Source organism: Dipodomys merriami, unplaced genomic scaffold (assembly GCF_024711535.1).
Source record: "Dipodomys merriami isolate MVZ:Mamm:240054 unplaced genomic scaffold, mDipMer1.0.p SCAF_45, whole genome shotgun sequence".
NCBI classification, from domain to species: domain Eukaryota; kingdom Metazoa; phylum Chordata; class Mammalia; order Rodentia; family Heteromyidae; genus Dipodomys; species Dipodomys merriami.
Window position 1 is genome coordinate 11,211,634 of NW_027206013.1, and position 23,132 is coordinate 11,234,765.

The following is a 23,132-nucleotide window of genomic DNA, read 5'->3' on the forward strand; positions in this document are numbered from 1 at the left end:
AGTGGCTCGGCTCCAGCTGATATCCAGAAGACACTGGGCGGCTTCCTGCACTAAACCACCATAGCAGCTAGCTAGCCCGCAGGCCACAGCGCCTTCCCATAAACTGACATTAATAGGTCAGCTGAGGGTGTGTTATTTGAACCCAGCCTCATTTGTCATGGTGGTCCCATGTGAGTGTTTGGGGAAAGGTCTGGGTTTGGAGCCACTTGGGACCCAAGTAGACTACTGGTGATTCCCTTGACTTCCAGGCGTCTCTCTCACGGGTGAAGAAACAGTTATAGGAAGATGGGGGGGGGGGAGGTCCCTGAATAGACAACCCTGGTCTTTTCAAAGGGCTTCCTTGCAGGAAAATGCCACAGGTGTCTGTCAGGGGTCAAAACACGGACGCAGGTGTGTGGGTCAGCCCCACGTTCCTCTCTTGGCTCAGAGCTAATGGGGACTCTAGGGGGAAAAAGAATAGCTCCTCTGTTAACATAACTATGTAGCCTAGAAAGTCACCTTCCCTCTTCCATGACTTGTAACCACCCGAGTTCCTCCCCACCCACCACGGCGCCTGGCTCACTGCAGCCGGCCTTGGGCCTGGAGCCCCCTTAGCCAGCTCCCTGGTCCCCAGGCTCCATGAAGCTTCCCTAGGAACATTCCTCTATCACAGACAGAGAACGAGGGCAGAGGATGCAGCCCCTTCCCCGGGCCCTGGGCCCTGCACGTGTCACCCAGCCAAGCCGCCAGGGCCCAGCCGAGGCTCGGCCACTGCACTGCTGCCTGCCCCAGCAGGGCCCTGTCCCCCCCACCCCGAGTCAGCTCCTGGGAGGCTTTGGGTTTGTACCCCAATGCCAAAGACAACCCTATTCCTAAACCCAGCTCATCCCACAGTCCCCAAGGCGGCTGGGTAACAAGAGAGCAGAAATGGAGTCTGGACCTCTGCCACCCACATGTCAACAGTTGTCCTTGTTTCGAATGGGTCAGGGGTCAAGGGCATAAGAAATTCCTCTAACATTACGAGCTAGGTCCACCCGGAGGGGCCCCGGGGTGAAGGCAGCCCAGGGCCCGTGCCCAGCACAAACTCTGAGCCATTGAAATGGGGCATCTGGCCAAACGCCCAGGGACAGCGAGAGAAGCTGCCTTCAATAACTTCACCGCAGGCTCTGAGCAGAAGAACCCCCTCCGCGCCCCCCCTCCGCCCCGGCCCCTGCCAACTCCCATGGATGTCCAGCCCCAGGACGCCTGCAGCTGGCCCGGCGGGCCCGCGTCTTCAGGTATGGGTGAGGAAGGACACGAGCAGGTACGTGCACACTTAGAACCGTGCAGCCACGTTCTGTTCTCTGCCAGCCGCCGATCAGTAAATCCGACCTTGACACAACAGGCCGGGAGCCCCAGCCCAGCTGCCACCTTCCCAGCTCCCTCATCTTCTATCTGCTCCTCCTCCAGGGCAGCCTAGGCCAAGCCCAGCTCATTAGCTATGCAACTGTCACGTGGGCAGTTGGTTTAGAATGTCCTGAGCATTGGCAGTTGGCAGTTAAGCTGTGCCACTGGTCACTGATCACCGGGCTTTTTTCTTACTGGCATGCTAGAATTTAGACATGTGCCAGAAAGAGGGTACCAAATAACCAGCCCTCCTTTATTTTTTTATTTTTAATTTTTTTTGTCGTGGGGCTTGAACTCTGGGCTTGGGTGCTGTCCCTGCACTCTTTAGCTCAAGGCGAGTGCTCTACCGCTTGAGCCACAGTGCCACTTCCAGTTTTCTCGTGGTTTATTGGAGAGAAAAGTTTCATGGACTTTCCTGCCCAGGCTGGCTTTGAACTGTGATCCTTAGATCTCAGCCTCCTAAGTATCTAGGATTACAGGCGTGAGCCACCAGTGCCCGGCACCAGTCCCCCTTTAAAAGCCCTCCAACACTCAGGCACTCTAAAAGACAGCACTCGATCCATGAAGAAGGATAAATTTGGTGTGCCTGTGGAATTCATTTGGGCAGGATTGTTGGAAGCTTGAAACTCAATTTTCCTCCGGTCTTTATTCCGTGCACCATTTCCCTTTGTTTTAATTAGTGTGTTTTCATGCTAACAAATCATAATCTTTCCGCTAAGTCCAGTGGGTGGGCCATCCTGTATCAGGATGGACTCTAATTCAGCTACTGTTGCCCTTAACAGACCCCAAGGGAAGAGAGCCTTATAAGAGAGGCAGCCAGAAATCGACTGAGATTTACTACTAGTAAATCACTAAACCCAGTGCTCAAGGGATGTCACAATACAGATTGACATATAAGGATAAAGGTAACCAATACCTAGGCTCCCTGAAAAAGCCCACACATTGTACTTTCTAGAGAAAGACTGTCAGCCATTATAAATGTAGAGGATGAAAAGTAAACATACCTAACTAGGGGAAAGTGAAGGAAGAAGTGACATTGTCCCCATTGTCTCTTCTCTCAACTAACCACATGACTAAGCCCTTTGTGTCTTAGGTGCAAATTTTCCTGTTCTCCTAAGGACACAGTAATTGAATTAGGGACCACCTTAGTAGGACCTTATTTTAATTGATGACATCTGCAAAGACTTTATTTCCAAATGAGGACATAGTCATAGCTACTGCGAATTAGACCTGCAACATTAGAACACACAAGTCAACCCTTTAACTACTCTGATAAGCAGATGTGTGTGTAGGCAGAAGAATCAATAAGCCTATAGATCAGTCCATTGATGCAACCCAGTCAGGTTCATAGTACAGGAAAGATAAATGAATATGGCCTTGACTTGTGAGACAAAATCAAGAAGATTGGAATTGTCATGAAAAGAATCTCAAAAAGAGACAAGAAATAGGAGCACCACGATTCTGTAGTCAAAGCCATAAACTTCCCAAATCTTATGAAAAGCACTGACCAAAATAATGTGAGAAGCTCAAAGGTCCTTAAATAATAGAAGCACACATCATAATTGAAGGCCAGAGAATCATGAGAGTGAGAGCAAGAGGAAGGTTATAAAGTTTATGGTAGTGATAATGTCATAGCTCTAAATATGCTCAAAAGCATTAAAGCATACTTTTTAAATGAGTGAATGACATCCAATACAGTTACTGTAAGAAAAAAGTTGTCAAGGTTTTTGTTTTGTTTTGTTTTTTGTTGGTCGTGGGACTTGAACTCTGGGCTTGGGCACTGTCCCTGTGCTCTTCAGCTCAAGGCAAGCACTCTACGGCTTGAACCACAGTGCCACCTCCAGTTTTCTAGTGGTTAATTGGAGATAAGAGTCTCACGGGCTTTTTCTGCCCAGGCTGACTTTGAACTGCGATCCTTAGATCTCAGCCTCTGGTAGCTAGGATTACAGGCGTGAGTCACCAGTGCCTGGCTTGTTAAGGTTTTTGTATTCTTAAATGTTGCCAAAAAGATAGTGATCATTATTGGAGATTGCAGTTTTGTCTTCATTTTAGAATGATTTAAGTCTCAGGAAATGAATTAGGAAGCATTTCCTCCTATTAAAAACTTTTGAAAGAGTTTGAGAAGTATTGGTGTTGATTCTTCTTAAATGTTAAATTTAGTTTGCCAGTGAGTCATTGGGGTCTCTACTTCTCTTTTTTGTGTATTTTTTTCCAACTTAAAAAAATTATTGTAGGGGCTGGGAAGGTGGCTCAGTGGTAGAGTGCTTGCCTTGCATGCATGAGGCCCTGGGTTTGATTCCTCAGCACCACATAAGCAGAAAAAGCTGGAAGTGGCGCTTTGGCTCAAGTGGTAGGGCGCTAGCCTTAAGCTGAAGAGCTGAGGGACAGCGCTCAGGCCCAGAGTTCAGGCAAGTTAGTCTCTTAAGTGATAAAGTCTCTTAGGAGATTGCCATGTCTTATAGATGGTAAATAAGTTGTGAGGTCATCCCTGCTGACTTTGGGTTGTCACTGACCCTTGCCCTCTGGGCAGATGCCCTATTTTCATGTGCCCAGAGCTAGGACAAGAGGACACACATGTGCTGATGGCAAAGCTGCAGGCAGGAGCTGCTGAGCAGAAACCCTGCTGGGTTTCTGGGATCATCCTGGATAACGGCAGGACAGCTGGAGCCTAGAAGCGGGCATAGAGAGAGATGGCTACAATTCGCCCTCAAACTGGCTGACTTTGAACCCTCATCAGAGGAGACCTCCTCCAGAAGGGCCCAGGCGGTGGCACCCGCAGGCCCCGCCCACCTGGCCCATCCGTGACCCCTGCTCGTTCTTGGCCCGTGCATTCCAAGCAGGTAGCTCAGCAACAGGCCAGGCCGGCCCCAGGGGAGGCCGAGAGCCCGGCCCTTCCCCACCTGCTCCGTGGGCAGTGCTCTGAGCGCCCTTGGCCTACCACCCGTTCCCCTGGCACACGGGAACCAGAGCTCGCCACGGGGACTCAGCGTGCTGCACATGCACACTGAGCTGCTGGGCTGAAGATGATGCTAGTGGACCCCACGGCCAGCCATCCGGCCAGCGTCCACTGCCTTCACGCAGGCCGACGCCACTCCACGGTCCCGAATGATCATGATGACATCCCGTGTTTCCGAAGATCAGAGAGACAGATGCCCTCTCGTTAAACAGAGAGAGACATAAAAACATGTCCAAAGTACCAGATTCTCCAAGGAAAGCCTGCCCTCAAGGAAAACCAGATTATTAGAGCCTTTGCCCTTTAGGCTCTAAGAAGCCAAACCCCAGTACTGCCTCTCCCCCCAAAAAATAGAAAAGAAAAAAAAGATACTTATTCAAAGAAATAAGGAATGGTTTACAAATTTAGAAAAAGAAACTCAAGACACAAAAAGACACTGAGATTTTAAAAAAAAAATCCTAAATCACCCATCTACAGGATGGTATGGCAGAAACTGATGGGACCTTTGGGATGATCCAGGATGGAGGAGCCCAAGACCCAAGGATAAAGAGAGCCCTCTTTCTTTACCATCTGTCCTTGTATAGATTTGAAAATATCAGCAGACAACTGGGGGCTGGTGGTTTACATCTGTATTCCTAGCTACCCAGGAAGCATGAAGCATATTTCTGTGTAATTGGGTACAGTTCACACCGACACCTCCCACTGTTTCCCAAGCTCTGTGTTAGTCCCTAGGACCACAAGAGTCTTACCTTGAAGTGGGTCTCCCTCATCCGTCTTCTCCAAGCCCAGGACACACAAGGGGTGTTTCATAAACAGGAAGCACCTTGGGCAGTGGGAGGGTCTGGATGGTTAAGCCTCTGGCATTTGGAGTCAGAGCTACTGGGGTTGAATCACAGCTCTTCCAGTTCTGTGCTCTATTCAGCAGAGAAAGAGAGCGGGGTGGAGGCAGACAGAGACAGAGATCTATCTGTGAGGGCCAAAGATTAGAGAATGTTTCACACTTGGACAAGGTCCATACCTCCCCTTAGGAAGAATTGCTTTGTTGTTTATCCTGTTGGTTTGGGGCCTGTGAGCTTGTTGTGTATGTTGTTTGGGTTTCTCTCTTATATTCTGTATTTCTCTGTGTTCTTTCAAACTGCTATTGCCTATATTTTCCCCTCTGTGTTCTTTCAAACTGCTATTGCCTATATTTTCCCCTCCTCCTTCTGTCTTCCTAGTTCCTTCAATATCATCCCTTACATTGCTTAAGTTTTCATCTTTAAATTTTTAGTCATAGTTAAATTCTTGTTTATCCCAGAGCTCTCTTCCTGTGCAACCTTAATTAAGGAAGAAGCTGAAATGTCCAGTCACTATTTACATCACTTAAATATGTTTTTGTTGGCTGTTTTTCACAAGAGAGGAAGTAAAAGAGAAGCCCACCCCAAAAGATGTCCAAATCACTATATAGAAATACTTTCCATATGAAGAAACAAATACCAAGTCTTTGACATCTCAACAATAACTGAATGCAAAGATAAAAAATTGTCTGAAAAGTCAAGTGGTTTAAAAGCTGCCAGGAGCTGGAAGCTCGAACTCAGGGCCTGGGCACTGTCCCTGAGCTCTTTTACTCAAGGCTAGAACTCTACCACTTTGAGTCACAGAACCACTTCTGGTTTTTGAGTGGTTAACTGGACATAAGAATTTCATGAGAACTTTTCTACTGGGCTGGATTCAAACCATGATCCTCAGATCTCAGCCTCCTGATGTCATCTCAGCTAGGATGACAGGTGTGAGCCACCAGCACTGAGCTTACAGTAGGAATTTTGAACTCCAAATAAACATGATCAGAACAGCTCCATTTCCCATTATAAAGTGTCAAGAATAGAGAACAAAGAAATGATGTTGTAGTTATGAGATAGGAGCTTATGTACAAACACACAACAAACAGCGCCAACACTATAAGATAAGAAAGCATGCAATAATATATTTCAAGTCCTGAAAAAATGAGCCAACTAAGAATATTATATCCAACAAAGATACCACTCAGTTTTGATGGAGAAATAACCCTATACATAAGAATAACACTGCTAAAGCAGTATTATCTAATAGTGAAACCAGAGAAAGAAACAGCAGCAACAAAGTTAATAGGCCAAATTATTTGATGAACATAGATGCAAAAACTCTCAATAAAATAATTGCAAATCCAATCTAACCATGCATTGGTTGGTTCCTCAAAATATGGTCTTACTACTCCTGTGCATATATCCAAAGGAGTAGAAATCAGTATACAAGAGAGATGCCCATATTTATTGTAGCTCTGTTCTATGTGTATATGTGTGTGTGTGTGTGTGTGTGTATACATATATGTATATATATGAGAAAGAGGGTCTACATAAATACTATTGAATATTACTCATTTGTTAAAAATTATGCCATTTGCAGAAAACTGGATGGAATTTGAGATCATAATGTTGAGTTTAGCCAAGTTTAAAAAGCCAAATGTCACCTTTTTTTCACCCATTTGTGGTATCAAGACTTGAAAGGTATATACACACAGATATATAGGTAGGAAGACAGACAGACAGACAGATATATAGATTAGTGGGATAAGGAAAAGAATGACAGAGTGAATCATATCAAAATAATGGCGTTGCTGGGTGCCAGTGGCTCAGGCCTGTAATCCTAACTACTCAGGAGGCTGAGATCTGAGGGTTGCAGTTTGAAGCCAGCCTGAGCAGGGAAGTCTGTGAGACTCTTATCTCCAATAAAACCACCAGAAAAGCTGATAACAGATGCCTATGTGAAATACCATGGTGAAATCCCTCTATATAATTAATATACACTAAAAAGAAAAGTGACAGGAAAGTAAAACAGGCTCTGCTGGGGAATGAATATCAGCAGGAGGGTGAATATGATCCTAGTAATTTATATACATGTATGAAAATAGAATGCTGAAAGCCATTGAAATTGTAAGAAGAGGGATGGAGGATGAGGGAGAGTGGGGGAGGTAGGTTGACAAATTTATTCAGGGTACAGTGTGTGCAAGTACAACATTGCTCAATTAACCAGAGTGTAGCAAAACCTTGTCTTTGTGGAGGAACTGCCCACCCCAGCACCTTAGCGATTCACGTTGCCCTTCACAGCCAAGGCAGGCTCCATGTTAATGGTCTATGCTTACTCCTTATCACACACCATGGCTGCCTCCTGAAGCCCAGCAGACATTTTCCCATCTACTAGCTGGCCATGCTGCTGGTAGCTCAGAGAATTTGTCTCTGGGTAGAACATCTGTAAAGCTTAGCTGACTCCTGACTCTCAGAAGGTCTTGATTTCATACCCCTCTGAATTAGCTTTTAATTTAGTTTTGTCACTTGTAGGGCTTGAACTCAGGTCCTGGGCGCTGTTCCTGACCTCTTTTGCTCAAGGCTAGTGCCCTACCACGTTGAGCCACAGCACCACTTCCAGTTCTCTGATGGTCAACTGGTGATAGTCTCACCGATTTTCCTGCGCAGGCTGGCTTTGAACCATGATCCTCAGATTTCAGCCTTGTGAGTAGCTAAGATTACAGGCATGAGCCACTGGCAGCTGACTTAGCTTTTTATTTTTTATTTTTATTTTTTCAGTTGTGGGGTTTGAACTCAGGGCCTGGGCACTGTCCCTGAGCTCTTTTTGCTCAAGACTGCCACTCTACCACTTTGAGCCACAGCACCACTGAAAGAGCTCTTTAGACTCCTTCCTTCCCACATGTTTTTGAGGGATGGAAGGTTCACATAGATGCCAGGAATAAAACAAGTAGTCAAGGGTAGGCTTCTGCCTCTGGAAATAAAGCCCAGAGGATCTGAGAGTCAGGATAGACTAAGGAAAGTGAGGCATGGTCTGCCCAGGAAGTGCAGGCCCCTTGCACACCGCCTCCCCCTTCCTCTTGGTTAAGTATCTGCCCAGTTACCTAGGTAACTGGCACACCTGGAGGCAGTTACCTCCCCCTTTCTCTGACGTCACGCCTCCCATCAGACTGCGGGAGAGTCCCAACCTCTGAGGTCACATCCGAATTCCATGTGACATCACCTCCCCCCCCCACCTGGCCACACCTGGCCACACCTTCTCCCTGCCCCACCCCACCCCCCTTTCCCTACTTAAACCCAGGTGGGCCATCCGCCAGCCCCCTTCAGCCATGTGAGTCTCTAGCAAGCATGGCCTGGAAGCAATTCAGAAATAAAACTCTCTGTGCCTAAATGCCAAGTGACGTTCTCATTCATCAGCTACCTAATTTAAACCGGACAGTAAGCAACTGCCAGGGATTCAAAATGTCAAGCTGAAAGCAAATACAGGAGCTACTTAATTCATCTTGTGATTAGGGACCAAAGTCATTTAGGAGAAAATGAGGCAAATAAATTGAGGACAATGAGGCCTGGCGAAGGCAACTCAGAAACATGGTAGTTAGAAACAAAGATGCAGCCGGGCGCTGGTGGCTCACGCCTGTAATCCTAGCTACTCAGGAGGCTGAGATCTGAGGATCGCGGTTCAAAGCCAGCCCAGGCAGGAGAGACCGTGAGACTCCTTCCTATCTCCAATAAACCACCAGAAAATGGAAGTGGCGCTGTAGCTCAAGTGGTAGAGCGCTCGCCTTGAGCTGAAGAGCTTAGGGACAGCACCCAGGCCCAGAGTTCAAGCTCCACGACCGACAAAAAAAAAAAAAAAAGAAACAAAGATGCACTCTCTTTGCTTCAAAGAGAGACAACTGGATGCATTCCTTCTGTCACTGGACAGAGGTGAGGTTTAGTGAATCTTCCCTTTAAATGTGGGCACTCTTCACCTAGAGTCCTTGGCTGTGATTGCAGAATAAGAATTTCTGGACAGTGGGGCTGGGAAGGTGGCTCAGTGGTAGAGGGCTTGCCTTGCATGCATGAGGCCCTGGGTTCGATTCCTCAGCACCACATAAGCAAAAAGAAAAAAGCCAGAAGTGTCGCTGTGGCTCAAGTGGTAGAGCGCTAGCCTTGAGCTGAAGAGCTAAAGGACAGTGCCCAGGCCCAGAGTTCAGGCCCACAACTGGCCCCCCCCAAAAAAAAAATTTCTGGACAAGTCAAAATGGTAAGAAAACTTGGCGGAGCTTTATTAAGTAAAGAAGACCGCTCAAACTGGCAAAACGAGCCACTTGCCACAAGTCCCCAGCTCACTACAAGTGCTGCTTTAACCCACCTATAAAAGCTCTGCTACAACTATACTCAGTGCGACCTCTCTGATCCCCACCAGGGAGTTTGCCCTGGAGCATACCCCAATAAACTTTCCTATCAATCTTTTTATTCTTCTCTGCGTGGTCCTTTCCTTGCCTATAACCTTATACAAGCAAGTGGACAAACACACAAGAAGGGCAGGAACACAAACTAACAGAATGTGGATGCTCTCATGGAGAGAGACACACAGCTCCTTGGGCTGTTGGGGTACTTACAAGGTAAAGGCAGGGGGTCTGGCTTCAACGTTATGTCAAGAAAGGTGCTTTGTCTTTGCTTAATCATACCTGGCGTTGCTGAGTTTCCAGGTAAGAATGCATCTACCATAAAACAGAGCCTTATCCTTGAGGCAAGGAAGGTGCCCTACTATCTGCATTTTGGGGTAGGAGGTGGCGTACGTTTGGGGAAGCATTTTTCTCAGAAAGGCACACATCCTGTCAGACAAGTGTTTCCATTCTCTGAAAAGCACTGGGGTGGGGGGTGGAGGGGTGGGCAAGAGGAAGGAGAGTTGTCCTATCAGAAGACATACAGTGATCTCTGCCCCAACCCTCCCCCCCAACCCCCACCCCCAGCAGAGGACATTAAATACCTCTGCATCCCTGTCTGTCTCCAGCCCTTCAGCTGCTGGAAGACCAGGCTGAAAGGTACCGGGCAACCTGGTCCTGCAAAGATGGAGCTCTCCCGGAACCTGTATGAGACCCCTGGGGATATGCTGGGCACCTTCCTGAGTCAAGACCTTCAGCCCCAAAGGGTTTGGAAGGAGGAAATTCAGGATGTATGGCATAGAATCGAGAGGTTCTTTCTCGAGCAGTGCTTCCGTGATGAGCTGGTTCTGGACCAAAAAGTCAAGGTCCTGAAGGTGGTAAAGGTGAGCATACAGGACTCTGGGATTTACGTCTTAGCTCGACTCCTGTGGGATCTTGGCGAGGGGGAGAGGGGGTGGGTGGGGGAGGGAGTATATCACTTTATCTCTGAGCCCCGGTCTCCTAGGATTCTTATGAGCCATAAATAGAATAAAGCTAGGGAAAAATGCAGTAAATGATTCCATAGAGCTGAAGGATTATGATGATGGTGGTGGCTGTGGTGATGAGATTCAGTGATCTCAATGCCAAGGAGTCTGGTGGAAAATGGGTAGCAGGACTCTATAAAATGTTATGCTTGTTTCTTGCTGAAGAAACTCCACTTTACCTTCAGTCATTAAAAAAAAAAAAAACTATATTTACCTTATAAAATGGTACTGACAGGGGCTGGGAAGGTGGCTCAGTGGTAGAGCGCTAGCCTTGAGCTGAAGAGCTGAGGGACAGTGCCCAGGCCCAGAGTTCAGGCCCCACAACCAGACCCCCCCCCAAAAATGGTACTGACAGAAACTACCTGGCAAGGCTGAGAAGGTGGCTCAGTGGCAGAGTGCTTGCCTTGCATGCATGAGGCCCTGGGTTCAATTCCTCAGCATCACATAAGCAGAAAAAGCTGGAAGTGGTGCTGTGGCTCAAGTGGTAGAGCGCTAACCTTGAGCTGAAGAGCTGAGGGACAGCACTCAGGCCCAGAGTTCAGGCCCCATGACTGGACCCCCCCCCAAAAAAAGGAACTACCTTGCAATTAGGTCATACCAGAAGGCATTTGGTAAGTTAAATGGGTTTTCAGGGCCTGACCAGCTAATTCAGTATTCATAAATACAGTTAGCCCTGACAAAGTGCTCATTTGTAACTCAACATCTTTGTGTGTGTTGGGGTAGGAGGGAAAGATGGGATCCTGGGGCTTGAACTCAGAACTCAGAGCACTGTCCCTGAGCTGTCTTGGTGATTAATTAGAAATAAGAGTCCCTCAAACTTCTTGCCTGGGCTGGCTTCAAAACAGGAATATCAGATCTCAGCCTCCTGAGTAGCTAGGATTATAGGTATGATACATCACCTGGCTTATCATTCAGCCTTTTTTTTTTCGATTGGTCATGGGGCTTGAGCTCTGGACATGGGCACTGTCCCTGAGCTCTTCAGCTCAAGGAAAGCGCTCTACCACTGTAGAGCCCTAGCAAGACCATGTGCATAAAAACTCCAATTTGAGCCGGGCGCCGGTGGCTCACACCAGTAATCCTAGCTACTCAGGAGGCTGAGAGCTGGGGATCGCAGTTCAAAGCCAGCCCAGGCAGGAAAGACCGTGAGACTCCTATCTCCAATAAACCACTAGAAAACCGGAAGTGGCACTGTAGCTCAACTGGTAAAGCGCTTGCCTTAAGCTGAAGAACTGAGGGACAGTGCCCAGGCCCAGAGTTCAAGCCCCATGAGTGACAAAAAAAAAAAAAAAAAAAAACCAAGCAAACTCCAATTTGAGACCAGGCCTATTTCCAGCCTATGAGCTTAGGTCACCGAAATGACCACAGATGTCCCACTTGTACCCTATCTGATAAGTTCCACTAGCAACAGCCAATGAGCGAGAGTCCCCAGAGCCCTGAGACCACAAGCATTGCATTGCCAGCATATTTTTTGTGGTTTAGCTTGCTGCCCTATCTAATGAGACTGTTACAAGGCTGTTGTAAAACACTGGCTAAACATCTGCTAAAATTGGTAAAGAATAACCAATTGTACTAGCCAATAAGAATGTGACAAAACCTTTTTTTTTCTTTGCCAGTTGTGGGGCCTGAACTCTGGGTCTGGGCGCTGTCCCTCAGCTCTTCAGCTCAAGGCTAGCGCTCTATCACTTGAGCCACAGTGCCACTTCCAGCTTTTTCTGTTTATGTGGTGCTGAGGAATTGAACCCAGGGCCTCATGCATGTGAGGCAAGCCTTGTACCTTCCCAACCCCAATGTAACAAAACTTACTAACCCTTAGCTACCCAATTGTTAGCCAATCGTGTAACTGCTAAGTTGGAAACCCCCTTCCTCCTGCTCTAATAGTGATAATTTAAAAAAAAAAAAAAAAAAGCCAGGCGCTGGTGGCTCATGCCTGTAATCCTAGCTACTCAGGAGGCTGAGATCTGAGGATCTCGGTTCAAAGCCAGCCCGGGCAGGAGAGACCGTGAGACTCCTATCTCCAATAAACCACCAGAAAACCGGAAGTGGCGCTGTAGCTCAAGTGGTAGAGCACTCGCCTTGAGCTGAAGAGCTGAGGGACAGCGCCCAGGCCCAGAGTTCAAGCCCACGACCGGACCCAAGCCACGACCAGACCCAGGGCTGGCTTTGAACCGTGATCTTCAGATCTCAGCCTCCTGAGTAGCTAGGATGACAGGTGTGAGCCCCAGCCACCTGGCTTGTATTTCATGTTGTTGAGGTTTAGAGTTGGGATGCTCAACCTCTTCCCACAGCAATGGCTGCTATGTATGATGGAGACCATAGATTCCTTTGGGTGGGCTGTACACAGGGCCCTAGCCACGGGTGCTGCTGGGCTTCACCATCACCCTGGGCATCAAGTTAAAGCTACCTTTATCTTCCTCCACAGGGAGGTTCCTCAGGGAAGGGGACCATACTGAATCAGCACTCAGACGTGGACATGGTTCTGTTCTTAAGCTGCTTTTCCAGTTTCAAGGATCAGGCACAGCACCGAAAAGACATCATCGACTTCATTAAGGAGAAACTGGAGCGCTGCGGAAAAAGCCTGGCCTACAACATCAGTGTGGTCCATCACAGAGAAGGGAAAAGGACCCCGCGCTCCCTGACCTTAATGGTCCAGCCCAAGGAGAGCAGTGACGTCATGCGGGTGGATGTGCTCCCAGCCTTTGATGCCCTGGGTAAAGATGGTGCTGGGTTAGGCCCAGAGAAACAAGTTGGGGGAAGAAGGAAGAGAGGGTGGGAGAGAAGGGCAAGAGGGAGGGAGGTAGATGGAAAGGAAAGAACAAGGCCAGGCGCTGGTGGCTCATACCTGTCATCCTAGCTACTCAGGAGGCTGAGATTGAGGATCACAGTTCAAAGCCAGCCAGGGCTGGAAAGTCTGTGAGACTCTTATCTCCAATTAACCCACAAGAAAAATGGAAGTGGCACTGTAGCTCAAAGCCATAGAATGCTAGCCTTGAGCAAAAGATCTCAAAAGTTCCAGCCCAAGACCTATGAGAGAAAGAAGGGAAGGAAGGAAGGAAGGAAGGAGGGAAGAGAGGGAGGGAGGGAGGGAGGAAGGAAGGGAGAGAGGTAAGGAGGAAGGGAGGGTAAGAGGAAGGGAGGGCCTTCCTGGAGAGAGTGTTGCAAGAAACAATTGATGCATATGTTATAATATGCTAGATGATATGCATATCTTCCTGTCTTCCTCTCAGGATCCTTTAACCCAAACTCTAAACCAGCACCAGAAATCTATGAGAATTTAATAACTAGCGAGGGCCACCCTGGCGAGTTCTCATCAAGCTTCACAGAGCTACAGAGACACTTTGTGAAAAGCCATCCAGTTAAACTGAAGAATCTTCTTCTGCTGGTGAAGCACTGGTATCTGCAGGTAAGAAGGTGCTGGGCCAAGGGAGGGGGATGCAGGGACAAGTCGTGACTCGGTGGTAGAGCACCAACCTTGAGTGAAAAAGCTAAGGGACAGCACCCAGGCTCCAAGTTCAATTCCTATTAGTGGCACAAAAAATTAATTAATTTTTTAAAAAAGATAGCAAGCTAGACACTGGCAGCTCACACCTGTAATCCTAGCTGCTCAGAAGGCTGAGGTTTGAGGATTGTGGTTGGAAGCCAGCCCGTGCAAAAAAGTCCCTGTGAGACTCTTCTCCTCAATTAACCCACTCAAAAACCAGAAGTGGTACTTGACTTCACTGGTAGAGCGCTAGCCTTGAGCACAGAGAGGCTCAGGGACAGTGCCCAGGCCCTGAATTCAAGCCCTACAATGGAAAAAAAGAAAAAATGATAGCAGACTATAAAACTTAAAAAAAAAACAACAACAACAAGGACTGGGAACGTGGCTCAGTGGTAGAGCGCTTGCCTTGCATGCTCGAGGCCCTGGGTTCGATTCCTCAGCACCACATAAGCAAAAAGAAAAAAGCCGGAAGTGGCACTGTGGCTCAAGTGGTAGAGCGCTAGCCTTGAGCTGAAGAGCTGAGGGACAGCGCCCAGGCCCAGAGTTCAGGCCCTAAGACTGACAAATATATATATATATATATATATATATATATATATATATATATATATTTTTTTTTTTTTAAGGGATTTAGCTCAGTGGAAAAGCACTTGCCTGGCAAGTGCAAAGCCCTGTGTTCAGTCCTCAGCTCTGCAAAAAAAAAAAAATTAGTAATACTATTACCAGTCCAGATACTTCAGCCACGTCTAGCTCATTATTTATCTTGACATATAACTTAGGTTCAAAAAGTTAGAGAATGCTAGGTGCTGGTGGCTCACATCTGTAATCCTCAGGAGACTGAGAGCTGAGGATCACAGTTGGAAGTCATCTGGGATAGGAAAGTCTTGAGACTCTTAGCTCCAATTAACTACCAAAAGAAAAAAGAAATGGAGCTATGGCTCAAGTGGTAGAGCACCAGCTTTAAGCAAAAACAACCAAGGAACAACGCCCAGGCCCTGAGTTCAAGTCCTAGTATCAGGGAGGGAGGTAAGGGGGAAAAAGGGTATGAAGAAGGGATTCTATTTAAGATTGTGAAATGTTTTGAAATTTTTTAGAAGGAGTTTGGGCATTTCACATTCATCATTTGCTTTCATTTTTCAGTTTGTTCTCTCTCTCTTTTTTTTGGGGGGGGGGGGTGTGGGGCTTGAACTCTGGGCCTGGGCGCTGTCCCTCAGCTCTTCAGCTCAAGGTGAGCGCTCTACCACTTGAGCCACAGCAACACTTCTCGTTTTCTGGTGGTTTATTGGAGATAGGAGTCTCACGGTCTTTCCTGCCCGGGCTGGCTTTGAACCGCGATCCTCAGATCTCAGCCTCCTGAGTAGCTAGGATTACAGGCATGAGCCACTGGCGCCCGGCCAGTTTGTTCTCTTATGTCGTCTGTGTGTTTTTGTTTTTCTCCAATGATGTCCTACATTTGCTATATTCTATGACTTCCTCCAACAGCATGGGTTGGTGAAGCCAAAAGGTCCATAAAAAAAAACTTGTTGGGCTGGGAAGGTGGCTCAGTGGTAGAGTGCTTGCCTTGCATGCATGAGGCCCTGGGTTCCATTCCTCAGCACCACATAAGCAGGAAGAAAAAAAAAAAAAACAAGCCAGAAGTGGCGCTGTGGCTTTCAAGTGGTAGAGCGCTAGCCTTGAGCTGAAGAGCTAAAGGACAGCGCCCAGGCCCAGAGTTCAGGCCCCATGCCAGACTCCCCCACAAAAAATTGTTCTTCTTTGGTTGAGATTTTAATTGCCCAGGTCATAATTCCCTCTAGATCTCACCATTTCATGGTTTGTGCTACATCATAGAGCAAAGTGACCCTAAAATTCTAAGTCATCTCACATCTACCCTCCTTCCCTTCCCTACTCATACATGCAGTACCTGAAACGTAAATATCGAGCACCATTGCCCCCAAAATATGCACTGGAGCTCCTGACCATCTACGCCTGGGAGACGGGGACAGGTGAAGGAGAGAACTTCAAGTTGGAAGAAGGGCTTATAGCTGTGATGAATCTCCTCACAAATTATGAAAACATTTGCATTTACTGGACCAAATACTACGATTTCCAAAACGAGGTTGTCGGAAACGCCATCAAACAACAGTTGAAGAGTTCCAGGTAACTGTGTTGATTGTATCACCTTCAGCTTTAAGGAAAAGCTTTAAAAAATAATTTTTTTAAAAAAAGAAAGAAATATACTAGTTTCTTTGCAGCTGAAAAGCTCAATGATAAAAACAGCTTCAGATATGGCATGATCCAGCTCCAAGTTCCTTCCCATGAATTGTTCCCCTCTGCCCTCTCTAGGGCTTTACCATTACATTCAGGTTCACTCCTTCAAGGCTGTAAAATGGGAGGCAGTTCTAGACTTCTCATCTGGACACATACCTTCTGGTACAAGAAAGAGCAATCTGACCAAAATGTGAGCTGCACTCTGGGCAGACTTAGACAGGTTATGCCTTCCCTCCAGAACTAAGAGCTTCATCTCACCATCAGTCAGTCCTTCCTACACAAAGGCATGCACAATCCCAGACATGAATGTCAGAGGTCACTATTTCCTTTCTCTCTCCAGGCCCATTATCCTAGACCCAGCTGACCCCACCAATAACTTGGGAAGGGCACAAGGATGGGCCCAGGTGGCTGAAGAAGCTGATAACTGCCTACGGCAGGTCTGTTGCTTACAAAAAGTCCCCAGGCCCTGCTGGCAAGTAAAGGTAAGACTCCATCCCATAATTAGGACTTAGTTCAGACCTCATACTAACTCTACATGAATTTTCCCCACAGCACCCCCTGAATTCCCAGGATAGGCAGCACATAGACATCCCAACAAACCACGTGACACCCCAACAAACCACGTGAGCAATTCCCTCTGCTCCAAATGCCCAGGCCTTGGTGGTGTGTTTTGTTTTGTTTTGCTTTGTTTGTCCATCGTGGGACTTGAACTCTGGGCTTGGGCACTGTCCCTCAGCTCTACAGCTCAAGGCGAGCGCTCTACCACTTGAGCCACAGTGCCACTTCTGGTTTTCTGGTGGTTTATTGGAGATAAGAGGCTCACAGCCTTTCCTGCCCAGGCTGACTTTGAACCGTGATCCTCAGATCTCAGCCTCCTGAGTAGCTAGGATTACAGGTGTGAGCCACCAGCACCCAGCTTGGTGGTGTTTGTTTTTTTTTTTTTTTTTTTGTTTAATCTGTAAAATGGGAAGACAATCTTCCCTATTCTGTAGGCAATTCAGAAACATGATCTGAGAATTCCTCACATAAACCTATCCCGTGTTGCCTCTTTTGTGGTTAGAAAAGAAAATGCAGCTTCTTGTCTTCTCAACAAGAGATATAACAGATCTTTCCACAGACACACGTGAGGATCACAGGCCTCCAAACCATCCCAGCTGCACAGGCTCCCTGGTACGGTTTTGCACACACACACACACACACACACACACACACACACACACACACACACACACACACACACACACACACACACACACACACACACACACACACACACACAGAGATAACTGCTGTCCTGGATCTGTGTTCAGAAGAATCCAGTGTATGTAGGAATTTAGTGTTCAGAATTCAGGGCTGAGCCTTCCAGCTCCCTGGCAGATTTTAATCTTCCCAACTTGCTACTTCGAGAGACTCTTGTCACTTGTCCCACAGCCCACAACTTCGTGGACAGCAAGGAAAGCAAGGCAGGTAACGAGAGCCTCGCTCAGACCCATCAGCCAGCCAACCATAGGCAGAGAGTGCAGCAGACCAGGAGGCTTCTGGGAGGGCAGCAAGAAATGATGTGCCTCCCATCACACCTCCTCAGTTTCCCAGAAATCCGCCCCCAGGCATCCACTTATCACCTCCTTCCCTGGATCCGCCAACCATCTGTGACTGTGTCTGCATGTGTTTCCACTTAAAATGCAATGGGAAGTTGGGCACCATGGCTCCTAGCTCCTAGCTACTCAGGAGACTGAGATCTGAGGATCATGGTTCAAAGCCAGCCTGAGCAAACAAGCCCATGAGACTCTTATCTCCAGTTAACTACTAAAAAAGTCAGAAGGAGCCAGGCACTGGTAGCTCACGCCTGTAATCCTAGCTACTCAGGAGGCTGAGATCTGAGGATTGCAGTTCAAAGCCAGCCCAGGCAGGAAAGTCCATGAGACTCTTCTTTCCAATTAACCACCAGAAAACCAGAAGTGGCACTATGGCTCAAGTGGTAGAGCCCTTGCCTTGGGCTGAAGAGCTCAGGAACAGTGTCCAGGCCCAGAGTTCAAGCCCCACAACCACCACCAACAACAAAAAAGCCAGGAGAACTGTGACTTAAGTGGTAGAGCACTTGAACACAAAAGCCCAGGTCCTGAGTTCAAGCCCCAAGACCAGCACACCTAAAATAAATGAAGAAGAAGAAGAAGAAGAAGAAGAAGAAGAAGAAGAAGAAGAAGAAGAAGAAGAAGAAGAAGAAGAAGAAGAAGAAGAAAGGAAAGAAAGAAGGAATAAAGGAATGGAGGGAGGGAGAGAGGGAGGGAAGGACAGAGGGAGGGAGAAAAGACTTTTTTTAACCACTACTCTGTAGACTTTTGCAATAACCATACACCCCAGAGCCTGACACAGATTTTTCCATTTGACCCCAAGCTCTAGTCTCTCAAATATCAGTACTGTAATGTGCCATCAGAGGTACTAATGTCATTACCACATGACAGGTGGAGACTTGGAATAGGTACTTCCACACAGGAGCATTATTTGGAGATGTTACCAGTTGTTTCTCCAGCTTGAGTGAGTCCAGGAACAAAGTTTGATTCAGTGCTCAAAGCTCAGTGTATATCTAGGATAACCAAATAGCTTCCTCTGCTTAGGATAGCCTTCTGCCTTGTTGTCTGTTGTAATTATTAATAGCTCCTCCTTTTTTATCTTTTTGTTTTTTGTATTGCTGTTGGGACTTGAACTCAGGACTTGGACCCTGTCTTTTAGCTTTTTCACTCAAAGCCGGTGCTCTGCCCCTTGAGCCACACCTCTACGTTGGCTTTTTGCTGATTAATTGGAGATAGTCTCTCTGATTTATCTGCTGAGATTGGCTTTGAACTGCAATCCTCAGATCTCAGCCTGCTGAGTAGCCCGGATTACATGCTTGAGCCACCAGCATCCAGCTCAGTCCCTTCTTTTATTTATTTTTTTTTTGACAGTGTCTCAGTAAGAAAATAAATTATATCACCAATAGGCAGAAAGGAGAGGCTTTGGAGAGAAGGGACAATAGACGGCCCTGACTCATCTGTTTCTCCCTCGCCTCCAGCCAGCAAGGGACATGCCGGTGATCGTGAAACAGAAAGACATGGAAGCACCCGGCGCCAGTGGCTCACGCCTGTAATCCTAGCTACCCAGGAGGCTGAGATCCGAGAATCGTGGTTCAAAGCCAGCCCAGGCAGGAAAGTCCCTGAGACTGAAGAATCCCAGCAGTCTTGCAGACCTGAATATCAAAGACTGTGACACCATCATTCTCATTAGCAGAAGCTGAACCTCCTCCTCCCTGCAGGGGGTGCTCACATCTGGATGCTCAGGATGTAGCCTGCCCCTCCCCCACTCGATGATAACTGTATTCTCTCTAATAATGAATATATCAGATACATTGTACATACAACTCTATCCCTCTCTTGCTTAGAATTCACCTGTGTCTCCCCCATCACCTAGAGAATGAAGTTCACATGGTTTTGCTTGGCATTCGGGGCCCTGGATAATTGAGCCTGAGACCTTGCCTGCCCCTCTAGCATCTTATATTGCTCAAAAGCACATCAAATATTCCCAGGTGCTTGCGTTGCTGAATGCTGGGTCACAACTCCATTGTGCCCAGTCAACTGCCTTTTCCCCATCTCTTGTATTTTTATCTTTCAACATTCCAACTCTCAAGTGTTTCCATCTCCAATTGTAAATCTCAGATCAACAGAATCATTGGTAACTTCTTAGACTGGCAAAATTTCAGCAAGCCAGGTGCTGGTGGCTCACTCCCGTCATCCTAGCTACTCAAGAGGCTAAGATCTGAGGATAGCAGTTTGAAGCCAGCCCAGGCAGAAAAGTCCCCATGAGACGCTTATCTCCCATCAAAAACCAGAAATGGCGCTGTGGGTCAAGCGGTAGAGTGCTAGTCTTGAGCACAGAGAGGCTCAGGGAAAGTGCCCAAGCCCTGAGTTCAAGCCCCACAACCAACGACAATAAAAAAAAGTTTTGGCAATTCTCCCTGACTGACTCATGAAAATCCCTTTGTACAATATATGGGGGGAAAAAAAAACTCTGAATGAGGTAACCGATGGCACCATACAAAAAGAAATGTACTTATTAATGATGCATGTAAGTGTAACCCCTCTGAATATCACCTCTATACTAACAAATTAATAAAAAAATTAAAAAAACTGTAAAACCCTATGAAAATGAGCTGATATTTTTAAAAAAAAAGGGGGGGGGAGGGGCAACTCATGCCTTAATCCCAGCTACTCAGGAGTCTTAGATCTGAGGATCAAAGTTCGAGGTAGCCCAGGCAGGAAGAGTCTATAAGGCTTTTATATCCAATTAGTCATCAAAAAAGCCAGAAGTGGCTCCAATGGTAGTGCTAACCATGAGAAGAAGAAGAGGAGGAGGGAGGGGGGAGGAGGAGGAGGAGGAGGAGGAGGAGGAGGAGGAGGAGGAGGAGGAGGAGGAGGAAATAAAAAACTCAGGAACAAGTGCCCAGACCCTGAGTTCAAGCCCCAGGACTGACACAAAATGAAAAATTGATAAGGGCTAATTGGGAAGGCAGTCCTACATTGGATCCTCAGAGCCTAGAGGAGAGGGAAAACCTTGACATGGTCAAGAATTGGCAGAAAGGCTTTCTGGGAAGAGAGAAGTGGAGACAGGCTTTAGAAAGTTGGTGGTCGTCTAGGGAGACATGATGCTAGTTTGGGCTGGAGCTAGGCACAGGAGTAAAAAGTGGATGCATTTGAGGCCCCAAATGATAGACTTTAAACTGCATGAGCCAGCTATTATTAGTTCTCTCCAAGTTCCCCTTTTATAGCCCAGATCGGAATAGCAGGAATTTTACTGTTTTCCTGACTGAGTTTGGCAATTTACTCACTCCTATTTTAAACAGCAAAAGCAAATAATAGATGGGCATGCAGTTTCTATTTTCCTCCAATATCCTTTTCCCTTTCTTCTATACTAAGCATTTTTGGGTAAGTACACTGCTTCTACACTAAGTACACTGCTAAGTACACTGCTAAAGACTACGTTTGCCGCTGGCTGTAAGCCATGTGTTAAGTTCTGGCCAATAGAAATCATTTCTGTTTTATCCACAAATTTTGCATATTCATCCTGACATTCATCATGACAATTTCCATTTATCTATTATGCCTGGAATTCCTAGGAGCAGTTTCCCTTCTGTTTTATTTCCAGGGAAGCAATGGAGAAATCTTGTAATATTAGGCACTAAAATAACATTTATGAAAGTTTCTGATGTGTGGCTAAGTTTCCTTCCCTAATTATTGCAGGGGAAAGTGTATAAAAATCCACAATCCTGGGAGCTGATCCTGCTTTGTTTGAATAGAAAGACGTGAATTTTGATGATGGGGCTCCCTAATTTGCTACCTCCCAACAGAGGATTTCTGGGAGCCTGTGGATCAAACAACCCAGTATCACTAGGGGAACCCAAGAGGAACTCAATGACTTTGATCAAGTGCCAAGGAGAGAATTATAGGGTTTCAAGGAGGAAGAACTTCGAACTGCTGACTCTTGGATTTCCTCCATACCCTGGCCTTACTCCTGTTTCTGTCCAGCCTGGGCCTGAACACCCTAGTGGATTCCTTCAACTTTGTGACCAATTATCCATTCACCCTTAGATCATAAAAACACAGGTTTACAAGTCACAGAGACTCAATTTCAGTTAATTTAGGTTAAAAAAAATTGAATGGCTTGTAAGAGTCTAGGGATAACCAGGTGCTAGTTTCATGCCTGTAATCCTAGCTACTCAGGAGGAGGCTGAGAACTGGGGATCATGATTCAAAGCCAGCCCACAGGAAAGTCCATGAGACTCTTATCTCTAATAAACTACTCAGAAAAAACTCAAAGTAACACTGTGGCTCAAGCGGTAGAACACTAGCTTTGAGTACAAAGAGTCTCGGAGACAGCACCCAGGCCCTGAGTTCAAGCCCCAGGTCTGGGGTAGGGGAGGGGAAATCCAAGGATTTTAAAATTGGGCATAGCTGTAGGATTCTCCAGAGAACAGCTAATAAATATATGTAGCTATGAAAGAGGGGATTGATTATGAGAATTGGCTTATGTGATTATGGAGGCTGGCGATATCCCATAATATGCCACCTGCAACCTGGTGACCCAGGAATGCCAATGGTGTGATTTAGTGTGAGTCACACCAAAGGAGCCAATAGTATGAGTCCAAAGACTCAAGAACCTGGAGTTCGGAAGTCTGAAAACTTTTCCTCATTCCTTCACCTCTCTTTAAGTCCATCATAGATGACATAATGCTCACCCAACAGTGGTGAGGGCAGAGGTTTCTTTCTTACTCTACAGCCAGTCTTTCCTGGAAACACCTTTATTTACTTATTAGTCTAGGAATCCAAACGATGTCAAAGGGGAGTGTCAGTTAGTTTGTGGTGAATGTCGTACCATCCCCAAAATATTTATTTGCTGGAACCCCTAATCCCAGGATCATTCCCACTTCTCAGTCTCTGCTCTCTGCTGCCTGGCCAGATTCTTCGTCTTTAAGATTCACATGCGGGTGGGGGAACAGGGGAATGTGGCTCAAATGGCTAAAGTGCTGCCGAGCAAGTGGGAAGCTTTGAGTTCAAACCTCAGTACTGCCAAATTAAAACAAACAAACAAAAAAGCCTGGTGCCAGTGGCTCACGCCGGTCATCCTAGCTACTCAGGAGGTTGAGATCTGAGGATGGAGGTTCAAAGCCAGCCCGGGCAGGAGAGACCGTGAGACTCTTATCTCCACTGAACCACCAGAAAACCAGAAGTGGTGCTGTGGCTCAGCCTTGAGCTGAAGAACTGAGGGACAGCACCCAGGCCCAGAGTTCAAGCCCCACAACTGACCAAAAAACAAAACCCTGTAATCCTCCAATGTGGACCTCCT

General features: G+C 46.9%; 1 protein-coding gene across 1 annotated transcript; it reads left to right on the forward strand.

The window, feature by feature from the left end:
- Positions 1 to 1,078: 1,078 nt before the first annotated feature.
- On the forward strand, positions 1,079 to 20,414 carry LOC138808256 (2'-5'-oligoadenylate synthase-like protein 2). The gene is made up of 7 exons (XM_069994234.1): positions 1,079 to 1,282; positions 10,136 to 10,390; positions 12,951 to 13,239; positions 13,756 to 13,931; positions 15,910 to 16,148; positions 16,600 to 16,741; positions 19,309 to 20,414. The coding sequence occupies exons 1-7, from the start codon at positions 1,079 to 1,081 to the stop codon at positions 19,381 to 19,383; spliced, it is 1,380 nt and encodes a 459-aa protein (XP_069850335.1). The 3' UTR covers positions 19,384 to 20,414.
- The last annotated feature ends 2,718 nt before the right edge of the window (positions 20,415 to 23,132 follow it).